Source organism: Coptis chinensis, chromosome 2 (assembly GCF_015680905.1).
Source record: "Coptis chinensis isolate HL-2020 chromosome 2, ASM1568090v1, whole genome shotgun sequence".
NCBI classification, from domain to species: Eukaryota; Viridiplantae; Streptophyta; class Magnoliopsida; order Ranunculales; family Ranunculaceae; genus Coptis; species Coptis chinensis.
In genome coordinates, this window is record NC_141457.1 from 4,955,679 (window position 1) to 4,972,809 (window position 17,131).

The window sequence follows — 17,131 nt, forward strand, 5'->3', positions numbered from 1 at the left end:
AAGAATTCCCTGTCTTCGACTCCAAAGTTTTCAACAACACCAAGTTTGTTCTCTTTCTAATCTTAGAGATCAACTTATCTCCAAGTAGATATATCTAGAGAAAAAACTTGACCAACAGTTGGGTGATTTGGTTTGTTGAGTAGATTCTGACGGTGGGTTCCCTAAGTTCAAAATATGGATGCTAGACTACTAGAGTAATTAACCCCTAACAGCCTTCGCAGGTCTCTGTTATTTAAGAAATTTCAGTTGAATTAGCTTGCAGCATTATCCATAGTATATATGACACTTTCAAAACTATATATATTTATGAGCACACAGCTCACTAATTGATCTACACAACAATGCTCAGTGATATTTAGATTAGAGCTCTATGGATTATTATCCGAAGATCATACTAATGGATATTTGTGAAGCTTTACAGATAGCCACGTGAGATAACCGCGTGGCAAACAATGAAAAACGGGGCATAGCTTCAAAGAACCAATGAGAAGTCCCCTTATCCAATATCTTATCCATTAAATTTCTAACATGAACCGAAACCACGCAATATTAATCTCTTCATTTCACTCAATGCCTCTTTGTAGACAAAAGGAGTGTGAGCCATTTCATTTGAACACTCCAGCACCACACCCTCCTGAAGTCTGAAAAAAAAGATAAAAAATGGCAGCGTCTCTTCAAGCTGCAGCTACACTTATGCAACCCACTAAGGTGGGTGCTACATCACGTAACGCAGTGCATTTGAGATCATCTCAGAGTGTTAACAAGTCTTTTGGCTTCGACACATCAAACGCTAGACTCACTTGCTCACTCCAAAGTGATCTCAAAGACTTGACTCAAAAGTGCGTCGATGCCACTAAACTAGCTGGCTTTGCACTTGCAACATCTGCACTCCTTGTTTCGGTACGCGCACACTCTTTCTTTTTAAGTTTCTTGATTGCATTGAGTTTGTTAGTTCAGTTATTGGCATTTTTCATATGATCATACGTACTTAATTAATTACACTCGAATAATAAAACTTTGGTCCTCAGCGCCTTCTAGTACTGTCCATGAATCAAACCATAGTAAAAAAAGAAAGAATCAGAACACTTGGATCTATTGGGTATTAACTTTACAAATACTAGATTTTATATGGATGTGTATGTTCATTTGAGACTTATGACCACTATTTATTTCCGATTTCATAATATGAGGAAACTATTGATTTTAGCAACTTAGGCCCCATTGTGAGTGCTGATTTTAGCTTGTTTCATCTTCTTTTTTTACCAACAAAAGTGCAAAGAAAGTGTTGATCATTAGCAGCTTTTCGAACACAGAGTTACCCACTTAGGGTCTGGGCTGTTTTTGGTTAGAAGTAAATATTCAATGATAGTTATAGAATTGGAGGTAATGAGTTTCGTTTCTTCAGGGAGCAAATGCTGAAGGAGTTCCAAAAAGATTAACCTTCGATGAGATACAAAGCAAGACATACATGGAGGTAAAGGGATCAGGAACTGCTAACCAGTGTCCAACCATTGACGGTGGTGTGGATGCATTCGCCTTCAAGCCAGGCAAATACAACATGAAGAAGTTCTGCTTAGAGCCCACTTCATTCGCTGTCAAAGCTGAGGGTGTCAGCAAGAACTCATCACCTGATTTCCAAAAAACCAAGCTCATGACTCGCCTAACCTACACTCTTGACGAGGTTGAAGGACCTTTTGAAGTGAAACCTGATGGCACAGTTAAGTTTGAGGAGAAAGATGGACTTGATTATGCTGCAGTTACTGTCCAACTCCCTGGAGGCGAACGTGTTCCATTCCTTTTCACCATTAAACAACTTGTAGCATCTGGAAAGCCTGAAAGCTTCGGTGGCAATTTCCTTGTGCCCTCTTACCGGGGTTCGTCATTTTTAGACCCAAAGGGTAGAGGTGGATCAACTGGTTATGATAATGCAGTTGCTCTACCAGCTGGTGGAAGAGGAGACGAGGAAGAACTAAAGAAGGAAAACATAAAGAATGTCTCATCCTCGACTGGAACAATCAATCTAAGTGTCACAAAGAGCAAGCCAGATAGTGGTGAAGTCATTGGAGTATTTGAAAGCATTCAACCTTCTGATACTGATTTGGGTGCAAAAGCTCCCAAGGATGTGAAGATCCAAGGGATCTGGTATGCACAACTTGAGTAGTAAAAATGTTTGTCCATTTTGTGTATTATTTGGTTCTGAACTTCGTTTCGGATAGACCTGCTACTCCCCTCTTTTTTCCGATTAATTATATATAGAGACCACAATCTCGCATGTAAATTATTGATGCTCACAGTCAACTATTATGTTTTCTTAAAGTATTCTGTGATGCATTCTTTTTGTGGATGCAACCCCATACAAATGATAGCTTCAGGTTTCAGTCACTGCGCTGCATTTCACCGAATTGCAAAATGAACATTTTAGATTGATCAGGAGAGCCTGGATAGAGCGTAGTTAGGAAGAGGGGAAACGAAAAATACTTAATTCGGTGCTTTCATTGCAGAAGTGAATTTTCACTTCCCAAGCCTCCCACTTTCTGGTGCAATCAAAGGATCAAGGTGCTTATGATAAAGCATTACATGCCTGGGATCTAACCCTGCCCACAATCCATCTAGCACTGGGCCAGCCTTTATCAGGCACCAGTATCCTTCAATTTGGAGTCTCCTTCAATTTTGTTAGGCAACTGCAGGAATTTGTATTCATTGATATTTTATAGAGAAGCATGCGAGAGTTATCTTTTCTTGGAAACACCTCTTTTCAGGGATATGCACTCGTGTGCTGCTATTTTTTTTTTTTTTTTTGATGGTGAATGTGCTGCTATTTCATAGCTAGTCAACCAGGCATTAGTCAGGTTATTATTGATATTCGCCCAACCAAAGCTCAGTTCACAATTGGGCTGAAGTTTGTCATTTGGCTTGGAATCAATTACATTTTTTCAGGGGATGGTTCGTTAGTTCGATCTCCGATAATAATTTGCTGAAATCTTTGTGGACGATCAAAGTTAACTTAGCATAGGCCCACTTTTTCTGCATTGCGTACTTGCTTTGGAGTTTTGAACTATCCATATGCAACCTTATAAACTGGCCTTTTTCAAAGCGTGGTTGCCAGCCTTGTCAAAGGGAGCAGAAATCGATTTGGTATGAGACTGGCGTCTATTGCCTTGTGCAACACTAAGAACAAGGAACAGTCGCGTTTTCAGAATATGACTGTATTGCTGTCTAAAGCCTTGCATAGAAACTAAAGTCTAATTAAGAACTTAAGAAGTTAAGATACAAAGAGGACATATTGCTCCATTATTTTAGACATATTAAGAAGTTAATATGACTGTATTGTTTCTTTATTGGTAGGGTGCTCTTTTATGTATCTTTGATCTTTCTATGTGGTTCTGGCTGTAACAGAACCTAGGTATAGATGAATGCATTCGTAAATTTACAAGCCTGAAAATGGACGTAATTTCAACTTAATTTCAGAGTGGCACCTATATGTCTAAAATCTCAACCCCGCTTTCATAATTAAAATACTAATTAAACCACTACAGTAATCATACAAAAACTGAATAAACAAGCGAACCAAGGGAACATAAAATAATTTTATATTATCTATGAAGTAGAAGCGAGATACTGCAAAATATTTACTGTCAAAATCCATTTTATTAACCAATATTTACCCAAATTCTGATTTTGAAATCATTTTCACTATACACCATCTTGGTGGAGCAAAAAAGAGTACCATGCAAACACAACACCATCGATCGATTTGTCGTAGTACTTCAACTTGTCCAACCTTTAATTAAGTTTGTTTCTTTCCCGCTTTTCCATAACACAAATTCTTCTTTTCCCAACACTTCACTGCGCGCATTTATGACCTTCAACAACTCAGAAAGAAAAAAGAAAAAAAAAATCCCATCCCACTCTCTCTCTCGTCAATTTTCTCATTTAATGCCTTCACCTCTCAAACCCGGCACCTCATTAAATCCCCTTGGTCCCATCTCCACCGTCCATATTCCCTCTTCATCTCCACCGTCTATTATTCAATCTTTCCGGTGACAACAACGCCTCGAGATCACCACACCTTAATCTACTAGACGAAAACGCTGCATTCCCACCCGTTGATCTCATAAACATCGGACTTGCCATTGTCATCGACTTGGTTCTTCTAGAAGACCCACCACCACCATGATATCTTGCATTAGATTCAGACAAAGGGAAAAAGCCATGTCTCCTTCTAAATATAAACGGAGACTTCATTCCTCTTCTGAATGAAAAAACTCTAGACCCTTTTCCTAAAAACGGAGATGGATGTCGTTTTGTCCATAGATGATTTCCTCTACGATATCTCCATGGTGTAGCTGTAACTGCTTCTAATACAATTCTATCAGTTGTTGCTAGACTTCTTTCAAAGCCAAACGAATATGATCTTTTCAACACATTATTCCTACTTCTTTCTTCTGTTTCTGTAATTCTTTGAGACGAGACTTGATCACTAATCTCCGTTTCTTGAATAACAGAACGTGTTTCAGATAAAAATGATTCTAGAATCCCGTCTAGGCTGGGACGGATTCTAGATGCCATTAGAGATTCTAGACGGAAGATTCCAGCTCGACAAAGTGGGCAGTTAGCATGAGTGGTGAGCCATATATCGATACACTCTACATGAAAGGCGTGTGAGCAGATAGGGAGTGTGCGAACGTAGTCGTTTTCTTCGAATTCCACTAGACAAACTGCACAGTCATGACTAGTTTTTGATATCTTTGTGTAGATTGAGAGTGGGATTGTTTTTATTACGTCTTCACCTAGTCCGTTGTAAGATGAGAAGTAGTGAAATGTGGAGTTGTCTGGGATGAAGTTGGAAATGTTGGAAAGGTTTGATTCGATATCGCCGCGGCTTGACGGAGAGTATCTGCGGCGATATCTGAGTCTAAGGCGGTGTAGGAGAAGGAAGAGAGGAGGGAGGAGGTGACGAGAGATGAGACGAAAGTAGGCCACGATGAAAAAGGCCGTGGCAACTACAACGACTATGGCGATGAGAGGTGGGCTGAAATCTATGGGAAGTCTTGAAGGAGATGGAGTTGGTCCCCAATCAATTTGGTTGTGTGATGAATTCACAGGTAGCATTTTGTGATGAAGCTGTGTGTTGTTGTTCTTCATCACTCCTACCTTTCACTACTCTTTTCAGAAAATTAAGAGTGTTGTTGGTTTTCTTGGTGTTGTTGTTAATGAGGTACGATGGAGTAGGTTTGATGTTGATTAAGCAATCCAACACTGAATCTATCTAGTGGACAAGTGGATGTAGGAGGCATTTGATATTCATTGTACCGATTATTAGCTTGTATACTTTGGGCAGTTGAATGAAATGCAATTGCCATCAGCCAAACATGTCAAGTTCAACTGCCAAAGTCAAGCAGAGCGTAATGCAGAATTGCAAAATAATTGTTCATCAAATCCAAGTGGTCTTGTTAAATGTGGCTAAGAAAAGGAAAGTCTGGTTGTTAGAATTTCCATTCGCTGAAGCCCAATTCACAGAGTTCATTTTGCTTTTGAGGGACGCTAGCAGGGAACTACTATGTGAGTTGCATCAGTCTCAAAGAAATAGCATGTATGGAACTCAAAACTGCACACTAAACACCGTGAAAAAAATGGTAAAGCGGCCTTGGCCCGCCTAAAAAACACATGGGCAGCCGACATGAGAAGAGCAGCCCAATTAAAAACTCTTCAGATCAGCTACCTACCCTACTTATGATGAAGACTCTAATGTTGCGTTGGTCGCTACGAAGTACAAACCATGCTGATTTGGTTCACTGCACTAGTGCACTATGGCACTGGTAGTAAAGCCCTGTGAGCTTCCAAAACCTGCTAATGCGGCTATTCAATCTCCTTTAACTCCCCTATTAGAAACTGTTATCTCCATGAGAAACATAAAGTGCATATATCTTTTTTTTTATATGAACTAAGTGCATATATCAATAAAACCTGACTCACGATCACAATGCCTCGAGAGGGCGCAGTTACAAGAAAATGAATTTTGTTGACCCAGGAACTGCTGAACAAATCCACCACTCTCAGTATTAAGAAAGAGACCTCTATAAGAAATACCAAGAGCAACTCCGTAATTCCTGTTTTGAAAATATCCCAGTAAAAAATTCAAACTATTGTATTAGAAGTGTCCTATCGATACATAGGTTCCTTATCCTCCAACCCGCCCACGCTAAGAAAGAAATTAAAACTAAGATAAAGTTTACAGACCTTGAATGAGCTCCTAGCTAATTAGGATATTCTTTTGCGTCTCGCAGCAACAAGAAGATTACATTGTGGCAATTTATAAGCCGTAATCCACAATTTTTTCCCTTTTTTTTTTTCCTGTAACAACTAAAAACTTCATATTACAACCAACAAGTACAAGTTCATCAGTTCATGCATCTTCCTTTCGACTTTGTTACTTCTGCCCAGAATCTCTGATAAACAGGACGACTTTTAACGTAAGTTAGTACTTGCTTCCCCACAAAGCGGTCAGTTTTGTGTTTGTGCTCAAACGTTCACATATAATGGAAGCAGAGGTAATTCCATTCTCAATCAAGTTTTTTTAAGTTCAAGCAGTTGTCTGCTGCTTGGTTAAACAACTCCTGCACCTGCTTCAACTCTTCTTCTGCAAACGATAATGTTAGTTGATATAGTCAGACATATATAAACACATTTAAAGAATTTGAGACAGTAAAAGGCTGGAAGAATATGTTGTGGAAATAGTTTCCTGTCTTTATATAGCTTCACTTGTCAGTAGATTTTTAACTATTACTTGCGTTGAGAGTGTGCATTGATATCATTTTGATGTTTGATTATCACATGAACAAACTGTTGGTTGGACTCATTTTAGTATGCATAATAATCATAGTAAGCAACATATTAACATGTAACAGAGCATGGTAAGATTATCACCTGCAGCTTCCAACTGCTTCTGAAGTTCTTGTCCTCCTGCGTCGTTTTCCGCCTGTACAATTAAGGAATGGATGGGGAATATATTTAAGTTGGGAAAGTATAAGATAAAGAACAATGGGGTCAAAATAGACAAGAAGTTAAGAATCACAATTGACAAAATACCTGAAGTTCTACAATCCGCTTCAGTTGGGCCTCCTCTCCTCCCTCTGACACTGGAAGTGCAGCAACCAATGCATCAAACTGCAAAAAAAGATCAATTTTTATTGGATAAATCATTTATAATATGCAAAATATAATATACTTTTGTCAAACTCTTGGGTCAATCAAATGCTAGGTCCCTCCATCTCTCCCTTGATGAATACTTTTGCTGAATACATGAGTTGTCCAAGTTGCACAGACCATGGAACTGTGGCAGAATACCAGCTAACATATGGTGGGACTGTATTCTCTAGGTTTCTCTAATAATACTATGTAAATAGTAACACAAAAATCGTGACTATTATATAATGAGCAATATGTGCATAGCCATAACTACTGAAAATTCTTGTTACCTGCTTTGCCGCCTTAACCAGGGCAGCACTCATGAGCTTGGGTTGCTCAGCAATGTCAGTGGCACTCTCTGAGGAGTTAGCAGGTGGCTCCGGATAGTTGGGAGACAGTCTGACCGGAGGAGCATCTCTTTGCAATGTCCCAAAGGTATTGAAGGCAAGGGATGCTATTGTATTTACTTGTTCTTGTAGCTGAGAGATGATGTCCATCTTACGAGTTTGGTTTCAGTTCCGAGGTGAGCAATTCCAACTAAACAAAACAAATAAGAATATATTATGCAACATGATTTCCACAGATGTGAAACAATGCCAAGAAGAAAGAAAGGATCAAATGACTGATACCCATGTGTTTCCAAACAAACTCATGAATCGTGCTTTGCTCAGAACTAGTTTTTCCAGAAAAATCCAATTCACAAAAAAGGCATTACGCCAAACATATGTTTGCAGCAAGAACCTTCCATGGATCGAACCACGAAAAAAAGTGTCTAATAGATAGGAAATCTTGCTGGGAAATACAGTCACGCTCGTTAGTGATTTTTGTACATATTGTATCACCACATACATGACAAATTGGACAACAATCACAAGTTTTGGTGATTCAAACTATGTACTTGATCTTTCAAATCTCAAGACAAAAAAAATTTCCTTCAGCGTGTATGCAAATATGCAACCCGCAAAGTCTGTTGCCAGCTACCAAATAAGATAAATTTGACCGTTAACTCTTATTTTATTGCATTCATTAGTCCAAAGAGTAAAAATTTACTACATCTTCTTTCCTCAATTTTGCTAGAAGAGTTGCCTTCCTCATTGCTTTCACAAAGTACGTTTACTATTCAATGTTAAATACAGTAAAAAAAAAATACATTGATTAGTTCGCGTTGAAATCACTCACTTTGTAGAGTTAAACCAATATCTAATCCCGAATAGCCGCACCGCACTCCTCAATCCATTGGCTTTCTTCTTCCCCTTCAATTTTTTTTTTTTTTTTCTCTCTTTTCACTTTCCAGGACAACGAAATTAATTAATTGTCTTATATATCGAACATTCCGATATATACGCCAATTTATCGGAATATCGATTTCATTCCAGTTTGAGGCGCAGTTTTACATGGTACATTGCCTCAATCATAGAAAGTTGGTGGTCACTCTCTGAGAAGATAGCAAGGCCTCGTGCAAAAGCGAAAACACCCGTCCCTCCAACAACAGTTAGCTCTTCTCTACCCTTGTCATGTACTTGATTGGCTTGAATGCTTAGGCTGCCAGAGTACTCTGGCATGTCAAAGGTGAGATAAATAATGTTGAATGCCGAATGAGCAAAATGTTCAACTGGAATAATGAAACCTTGAGCTCTTCCTACAACTCGGGAAGTGTTCTCAGGTCCCTCAGTGAGGGTATGGTGGAAGATGAATGCGCCTTTTGAATCAAAACTTGTCGGTCTTGGATCAGTAGTAATCGCGGTCTGGGGTTGTTGAATGTATAAGGAAAGTGCCAACCAAGGCCTAGTTTGAGGCTTTCGAGACTTCTTGTGAGTTACTGGTGAAACTAGAGCTAATAGGATAACTACTAGTATTGCACAAGAAACTGCTATACAGAATATAATCCTGGGGCGCATTCTGGACTATGTGAACAGACTATGGTTACTGCATTGGATTGGTTGTGATTTACATATATATATAGAGGGGTCATTGTAGTGTATTTGTTGGAGTGTTGCTCCTATTTGCATGTCACTAGCTATACCCTAGTGCTACCTAAACCACATCATTTGGCACTCAAAGTCAATATTATACCTAAGCCCTTTCTGGCTACTTGCTTCATCAGGCATACGTTTGGTGCTTATCTTTGCATTTTAAGTATAGAATGATATGTCCATAATCAGGATTTATAGAAAATGTCAAGTATTTCTAGTTTTGTACAGGGGCGTTGTGGGAGCGTAATATATTTATCACGGCAACACACAAGATGGACATAAACAACACAGAGTTATTAGCAGCTCGATACATTTTCTAGGTTGATCAGCAAGACCTCATTCAGTTCGAGACCAAGACCTGAATCAGTTCAACTTCAGTTCGTGCATCCAGATGAAGAGTCCTGTAACATACAAATATGAAGAGATTGATGTTATAACTATATCATAACCACAACCACACCTTTGAAGTCACCAATGCAAATTCATCACACATTGATGACATCTATTGAAGAACTCGACCTGACAAGAAGGAAGAGGAAGGATCACTAACTTATCTATAAAAGCAGAAGAGGAACTACGTCTGACTTGAATTCAGTTCACCGGAAAACTGGTTATGTAGGCAGTTTGTTCATACACGAACTCAATCAAATATCTAATCTATTCTCCATTCCCAACCGGTATAAGGCTAATCACTGAATCTAGTCTTTACAGGCATTAAGAGTTTGTCAGTTTATTTGGTCCTGTGCTAACTGCTTAGAGAGGAAAGCACTACAAACGCAGTTAAAGTGATTCATTAAAGAATGAACTTATAAATGAAACCCGAAAGATCCAATAATTCTGCATTGAAAATGATATTCAATAGGTTCTTGAGGAACACCATCTGATTTACTCAACCCATTATTATGAAAAACAATATGCCAAGGCAAATGTCCTAATCAAAAGCCGTGGACATAAAAATCACGTACGCAAAATTTCCAAATTCTTCTGAAGGACCTCTTGCACCCCCTATGGCTCCACACTGATGAAACTCTTTTAAGTAAAATTATTCATTTCAAATTACCTTGTTTTGAGAAAGCAGCTGATCCGCTTATTGTATTGGATTAGGTAGTTACATTGTCTTCTTTTTCCCATTCTGAAAGGCCACTAGTTAACGGCCGGGCTGCAGGCTTGAGCCTTAGTATTGAGAATTCTACCCCGTCAAATCAAGCTTAATTAGGCTCCAGGCCGGCTTACCCCTCGCGGCTAGAGGCGCATAGGCCCAACGCTTAGCTCCAAGTTCACATAACACAGCTTGAGATTTACATCTACGCCTTCTGCATGCTATACAACAAGTGACAGCCAGTGCAATCAACCACCAATCCACCATATCCACTTGTGATCTGTGGAAACTAAAAGGTGGACTGTGTAGATAGTCAAACCAGGCCACTTACACTTACACGTAAACATGCACTAAAAGCTCGTGGTACAATTAGGCCCAGAACTCAAGGACTGTTTGGGACATTGATCAGTGACCTTTTGAGGCTGCACTACAGTTTTTCTCTCTATGGTGACATCTGAGATTTTCAAGAATCCGACGTGAGATATATGGTATATACTGCCAAAATATTAATTCATCTGAATCTGCTAAGAAGTCTAAGTTTTAAGTAAAGATTTCAGAATGTTGACTTGTTAGAATTTCAGTAATTTCGAAAATCTCTGTCTGCGACAATAATGCATGTTCAACGTTTCATAAATGGGGATCTACTCATTGTAGAATAGATTTTTCAATCTTTTTTTCGTAAAGTTATATTGTAGAAAAGATGAAGCAGCTCTTCTTGCAGCAATCCACCAGTCATAGGTGTAATTGGATTATAGGCACTTGATTGTTTTGCCTTGAAAAATGTTTTATGTTACAACACATCCTTAGAGCATCTCTAGGTGGACGCATTCGTGGTAGCATTCTTCAAATTTGAAGAAATACGTCGGAATTTTCCGGAATTCCAACTCTAGGTGGTCGCATTCGTGGTCGCATCACCTGCTTGTTCGCATTTTTGTTCGCAAATTTGGCAATTTGGATGCGGATCGCGGGCGACAATAGTAATGTCGTAGCGCCAAGATTTACTAATGTCGCGCCACTTTTTTGACTTTGACCCCAACAAAGCCGCGCCATTACCACTGTCGCGCGCCACTCCTACTGTCGAATGTTCCAACGGGCAAAAAACGGACAAAAAACGGCCGGATTTCTACCTTCTATATCTACACTCATCTCCTTCTTCATTTTACACACACTCAACTCAAACATTTGTATCAAACAACTCAACCATTTCACATCAATCCTTAACAAACAACACACACATTGCGAAAAAATGGATCATGAAGTATATGAGATATTTCCGCTTCAGTCTTCATCTTCATCTTCATCGTCGTCTTCTTCTTCATCTCCTCCAGCGGAAGACTAGGTAGATAGTCTTGATGAAGAATTTGTTAACGTCATGCCCCTTATGAAACACACTTTGGCTGTACTTGCACAAGCACAAGTACATGCTCCGAAGGCACCACATGGTGGTTCAAAGAAGGGTCGAAAAATTAAACATAGAAAATATGCTATGACTTTGGAAATCTTGAAGAACAACTACTTCGTCGATCGTCCTGTCTTTCCGAAAGAGGATTTCAAACGGCGCTTTCGTATGAAAAAATATTTATTTCTTCACATCTTCAACGATATTCAGACTCATTTTAAGTTTTTTCAGCCTAAAGTTAACAATCTTTGGTAAACCGGTATAGATCCTCCGGTCAAGGTGGTCGCGACTTTGTGTATTCTTGGTTATGGTGCGATTGTCGATCAATTTGACGATCAATTATACATTTTCGAGCAAAGTGGAAACCCGGGCATTGAGGCATTTCGTGATGCAATTATCAAATTATGCGGTTCGGTCTACTTGCGAAGGCCAAATATTGTAGATCTGAACGGCTTGCTTGCACATTCGCCACACGTGGATGGTGGGTATGTTGGGAAGCATTGATTGTATGCATTGGGAATGGCATAATTGTCCATTTGGATGGCAAGGTGCTTACGATTGGTGGATTCGGAAAACCATCTGTTATTCGAAGGCCATTTGCAAACCGAAGACACGTGGATATGGCATTCTTTCTTTTGGGACGCCTGTGGTCACACAATGACATCAACGTGTTGGACAACTCGCTGGTATTTGAGCACGTGATCAATGGTACTTCTCCATCTGTTTCTTTTGATGTAAATCATCATAACTATAATATGGGTTATTATTTAGCTGATGGTATCTATCCTGACTATGTGGCATTTATACAAACAATTTCAAACCCTAATGCTCTAAAGACGAAGTGGTTCGCAATGATGCAAGAAGCTGCAAGAAAAGATATTGAAAGAGCTTTTGGGGTTTTGCAAGCTAAATTTGGTATTTTGAAGAAAGCTTGCAAATTATGGCATGTGGAGACAATGGGTACTGTTATGAGAGCATGTATCATATTGCACAATATGGTAATCAGAGCTAAGAATAAAAATTATGAAATGAGGAGGTACATTCCTGATCCAGAAGGGCAACCACAGATCCCACCTACTCGGGAACACTACATTGAAGGGACTCTACGAGTTCAATCAAAGACTATGCATGCACTACTACAGAATGACACATATACCACGGTCAATAAGAACGTTTATACCACGGTTCTTTCAAAAACCGTGGACGGTTCTTTCAAAAACCGTGGGAAATACTTATATACCACGGCGGAAATGTCTTTGGTCATTGGTTTACTAGTATATGTCACAGTTAGATGAAAACCGTGGGATAAGTTAGGCCATATACCATGGTTAGTTTTTTTTCAGCATGAGAGTACTCCACATCCCCACTATCTTAAACATAAACAGTGGTATATAAATTTTCCACTTTCTACCGTGGTTTATGACTTTATGCCAAATAGTCAAATACGCTTAAAAAAAAAAAATACCGATCTGAAACTCATTCAAATTGGATTCCGCTATTCTCTCGGTCTCTCCCCACAACTTCTACAACTCTACGACTCTTAGGATTCCCTTAGCGGTGAAAACCCACCGTCACTACACCATAACGGTGCAAAAGAATTGGATTTCTTCTCGACCTCAACTCAATAACACAACAAAGAGAAACCCTTCCCTCTTAACTCCCATGATGTTTTCTCCATGTTTCTTTATCTATTCAATTCCACCTTCGTTTGAAATTGAACTAAAGGAAGCAGTTTTGTTCATAAAACATAACCTCTCTCTCTCTCTCCTCTCCTCTTGCCGCTACCCTCTCCTCTCTTCTTCCCTCCCTCGCCTGCTGCATTTCTGGCTCAATAAAAACTAGGGGTAAGTTGTTTTTTATTTCTCTGAATTAATTATTTTTCATCTCTCTGAATTAATTGTTTTTCGTTTTCACTTTGTTTAGTTGGGTTGATACAACCGATTTGGATCAACACCTAACTACTAATCACTTCTCCTCAATCTGTCATCTTTATCGGGTAACCCATCTTTTTACTCCCTATTGTTAGATTAAAGTTAGTATTTTTAAGTTGATTGGGTTTTGTTTTATGCGTGGTAAATAATGTTATCTATAGATGGCACGAGAAAGATATCATCCCAATAGAAGATAGCGAATGGGGATCTAATTATAGTATATCTTAACGTCCGCGATACAATGAAAGCAATTAAAGTAAGTGACGGTTGAGTTACAAAATAGGTTCGGGGGTATTTAAACATGGTATTTGGATAGGGAAATCATATGGGTCTAAAGTGTTAAGTAACAAAGGTGGATTTATTTACTTCTTAGCTCCAACACGAGTTGTGGACATTGGTTTTAAGTCATAGGACACAGATTTTGAACATTTTCGATATTACTTTTGTGGTTTCCTTCTTGGAAATTGTTCCCGGTTGTGTAGTTCTTGAATCACGGGGGACCGGTAGTGGTTCACTTACTACTTCTTTGCTGGAGCCATTAACCCGACCGGGTCATGTTTATACTTTTGATTTTCATGAACAAAAGCTGCATCGGCTAGGTAAGGTGTCAATATGTTTATTATGCATTGTATTGAAAAGTGTAGCCATATAGAAACATGTGGCCAGTTCTATCAAAGCTTTAGGTTGATATTTCTGATTAGACTTGTGGATTGAATTTCTCGAACCGGGAATGTAATTGGGAATTAACCATTTTATCTTCTAAATGAAAATGACGAAAATGTGCATTTTTTTTAGTTTCGGTTAAAATGTTAGCTATTACGGAACTATTGTATTGTTATGTTATACACTTTGAATGACAAAAGCTGTTTTTGAAATTCCGTAAAATTTATTTCTACACGTGAACTTCTTGCAGTTGCAGCTGTTCAAGATCTGTACAAGACTTTGAATTACCCTTCACAGCTAATAGGGTGGAAATCAGATGGAGGTGATCCTTGTGAGGAGCCATGAAAAGGAATATCATGTTTTGGGTCTTCTATTATATACATGTAATTTATAAGCCCTCTCTATGTTTTCGAGTGTGCCTTTCATCTCTTTTTGCCGATAATTTGAACTTATACCTCCTCATCTCTTCCGAAACCAGTCAGCTTAGTGGACTTGACATTGGTGGATACCTTGGTGAGCAACTTGGCAATCTATTAAGTTTAAAGCATTTTGTAAGTGTCTTCACCGAATCTTTCAAAATTAACTTTGAGTGGATCCTAAGTTGTCTGAGATAACTTTGAGTGGATCCTAAGTTGCTGCACTACACCAGAATTTAAGAATTAGGACACACTCTTGGGACTATATACCCCGTCTCTAATTAGGGAGGCACGTGAGAGAGCAGCTGCTGATGCTCGCCTAAGGGTGTAAAAGGCTGCTGTTGATAAGGTCAATCTTTGAGGCACGCGTGGCGTGCCAAACGTCTTCTTGTCGCGAGAGAATACAAGCTTCGAGCACGTGAAGGGCAGCAGCCGGCGTTAAGGAAAGAGCAGAGAAGGTAGCTGCAGAAGCAAAAAGAGAGAGGCTGTTGCAAGAGTTGAAGCAGACGCCGCGGCAAAAAGAGAGCAAGCTTGGCGAGAGGGCAAGCAACCGCAGAGGCTTGTGAGAGGGCTACTACAGAGGCTCATGAGAGGGCTGCTGCGAGAGAGAGTCAACAAAACAATGAGAATGATCTTGAGTCTTTCTTCGGCGGTCGAGCTAGCAGTGCACCAAGGCCTAACAGAACCACAACTTCGGTACGCTTAGGGGAATAAGATTAGAAGCAAGATATTGTTTTTTTTTTTCTGAAATATTAGCAGACTATTATTTTCGTCTTTGTTTTCTATATCAGGAGTCTACTTTTGAGTCCCAATTGAAAAAAAAAAACCAGCACCTGAAACAGCCCGTCGGACATCTTCTGGAACCTCGTCGACCATGCGGAAGGCATCCTCAACTACAAATATTGTTGATGATCTCACTTCAATCTTTGGAGGTAATCTTGTTGATTTTACACTTTCTCTTGTGCCAGTAAGAAGCCTTCCTGGCAATAGTAATCAAGAGAGCTCCCAGAAAGTATGCTAATTGCTTAAATTCTACTTTGTTAAAGGTGCTTCGTGATCCGGAGAATTCGGGGCGTTGAGGGGAAACCGAAGAAAGACGAAGAGCGAGATTGGATCGCCACCAACGCATACCTGTGAGGCTGGTGATGTGGAGATTAGCTTTTCTCTATTTGTTTGTGTTTATGATTATCTTTACTTGTCATCTTATAAATGTAGAAAACCTATTCAAGTGCATTGACTAGTTTCATACTAAATTATTCATCAATATTATTTCTCTTTTTATGAAAATTGTTGTCAAGTTTTTATGGAGTCTCGTCCTCAAGCAAAAGCATTGGCGAAAAGAATGAGCGTGACCGTCAAACTCGAGAGAGAGATCAGACAGAGAGAGACATGTAAGTTTTGCAGATCAACACAAGCATTACGGTTTGCTCGATGTTATGAGTTTATATATAAAAATGCCTCTGCTTGTAGATATTAACACTTCCATCCAATTAGTTTTTTAGATGCTTAGCACTTATAAAGGAGTTGTGTTTCTCATGTATGCCTTCTATTGAGCACTTGAAATAGACATACTTCTCAAAATCGCTTATTGTGAAGTCGCGGTCCCTCACATTGCAAAGGGTTGATGGGAAACGAGTTCATTTGAAGTGGGACAAGATCAAGGTAAACAAATCCTACACATTATTGTCTTTTCTTTGAAAAGTATATGTTCACATATGTTGTGAGTCTATATGTTAGGGCCCATATCAACCGGTGGTACGAGTGTGGGTATTATACAATGAAGTTTATGAGGGAAATAGTAGAAGCTTGTTCAATTTGGATCATTTGAAAATAAGGTATTGAAAGTTTTGACAAACACTTTATTTGGCTCAACAACCGCCTTATTCTTATATAGTAACTCCACATGTTGTGCTTTGACTCATCCGGATAACAAATTTAGAATTGAAGGAGACATACACGCAAGATGAACTTGACGGTGTTCGACTTCGATATTATTCAGTTCATCCAGGAAAATGGGGTGTTTCGGTCGGGGCGAATGAGGATGAGTTTTAGCTATGTTAGGACCCTCCAGTTTAATTTATGAGTCTTACCTTTTTAATTTATGAAAAGGAATTTAAAGTTTGTTTTCTTAGTGCACTCAAAAAATTAATGGAAGTTTTTTTTTATTTTTATTATTATTATCTTTTTTTGCAATGTTTGATAGTTTATTGTACATTTTGGAATTTGTTGGGAAGATGGAAATGTTGTATGTAGGCAGGCTATGTAAATTTTGTTATGCAGGTTCGGTTTTTAAGTGGAAGACTGTTACTAGCATTATATATATATATAAACCGTAGTGTTTAGTATAACTATATACCACGGTATTATAACACATACACTAATATAAACCACGGTTTCAATAGCTTATATGCCACGGTTATGTTGACAACCGTGGTATATAATGGGCATTACAAACCACGGTT

General features: G+C 39.0%; 4 protein-coding genes across 4 annotated transcripts; 1 reads left to right on the forward strand and 3 right to left on the reverse strand.

Annotated features, from left to right (window-relative positions):
- Positions 1–328: 328 nt before the first annotated feature.
- On the forward strand, positions 329–2,316 carry LOC147514476 (oxygen-evolving enhancer protein 1, chloroplastic). The gene is made up of 2 exons (XM_086583350.1): positions 329–900; positions 1,406–2,316. The coding sequence occupies exons 1-2, from the start codon at positions 661–663 to the stop codon at positions 2,159–2,161; spliced, it is 996 nt and encodes a 331-aa protein (XP_086439476.1). The 5' UTR covers positions 329–660; the 3' UTR covers positions 2,162–2,316.
- A 1,312-nt stretch (positions 2,317–3,628) lies between these two features.
- LOC147514477 (RING-H2 finger protein ATL65-like) lies at positions 3,629–5,418 on the reverse strand. Its single transcript, XM_086583345.1, has one exon. It carries the CDS (start codon positions 5,143–5,145, stop codon positions 4,009–4,011), a length of 1,137 nt encoding a protein of 378 aa, XP_086439471.1. The 5' UTR covers positions 5,146–5,418; the 3' UTR covers positions 3,629–4,008.
- A 712-nt stretch (positions 5,419–6,130) lies between these two features.
- LOC147514478 (mediator of RNA polymerase II transcription subunit 21-like) lies at positions 6,131–8,506 on the reverse strand. The gene is made up of 5 exons (XM_086583365.1): positions 8,368–8,506; positions 7,479–7,725; positions 7,090–7,167; positions 6,928–6,979; positions 6,131–6,640 (listed from the first exon to the last, which is right to left on the reverse strand). Exons 2-5 carry the CDS (start codon positions 7,683–7,685, stop codon positions 6,564–6,566), a joined length of 414 nt encoding a protein of 137 aa, XP_086439491.1. The 5' UTR covers positions 7,686–7,725; positions 8,368–8,506; the 3' UTR covers positions 6,131–6,563.
- A 49-nt stretch (positions 8,507–8,555) lies between these two features.
- LOC147514479 (Disease resistance-responsive (dirigent-like protein) family protein) lies at positions 8,556–9,117 on the reverse strand. Its single transcript, XM_086583357.1, has one exon. The coding sequence runs from the start codon at positions 9,084–9,086 to the stop codon at positions 8,556–8,558; it is 531 nt and encodes a 176-aa protein (XP_086439483.1). The 5' UTR covers positions 9,087–9,117.
- Positions 9,118–17,131: the final 8,014 nt, after the last annotated feature.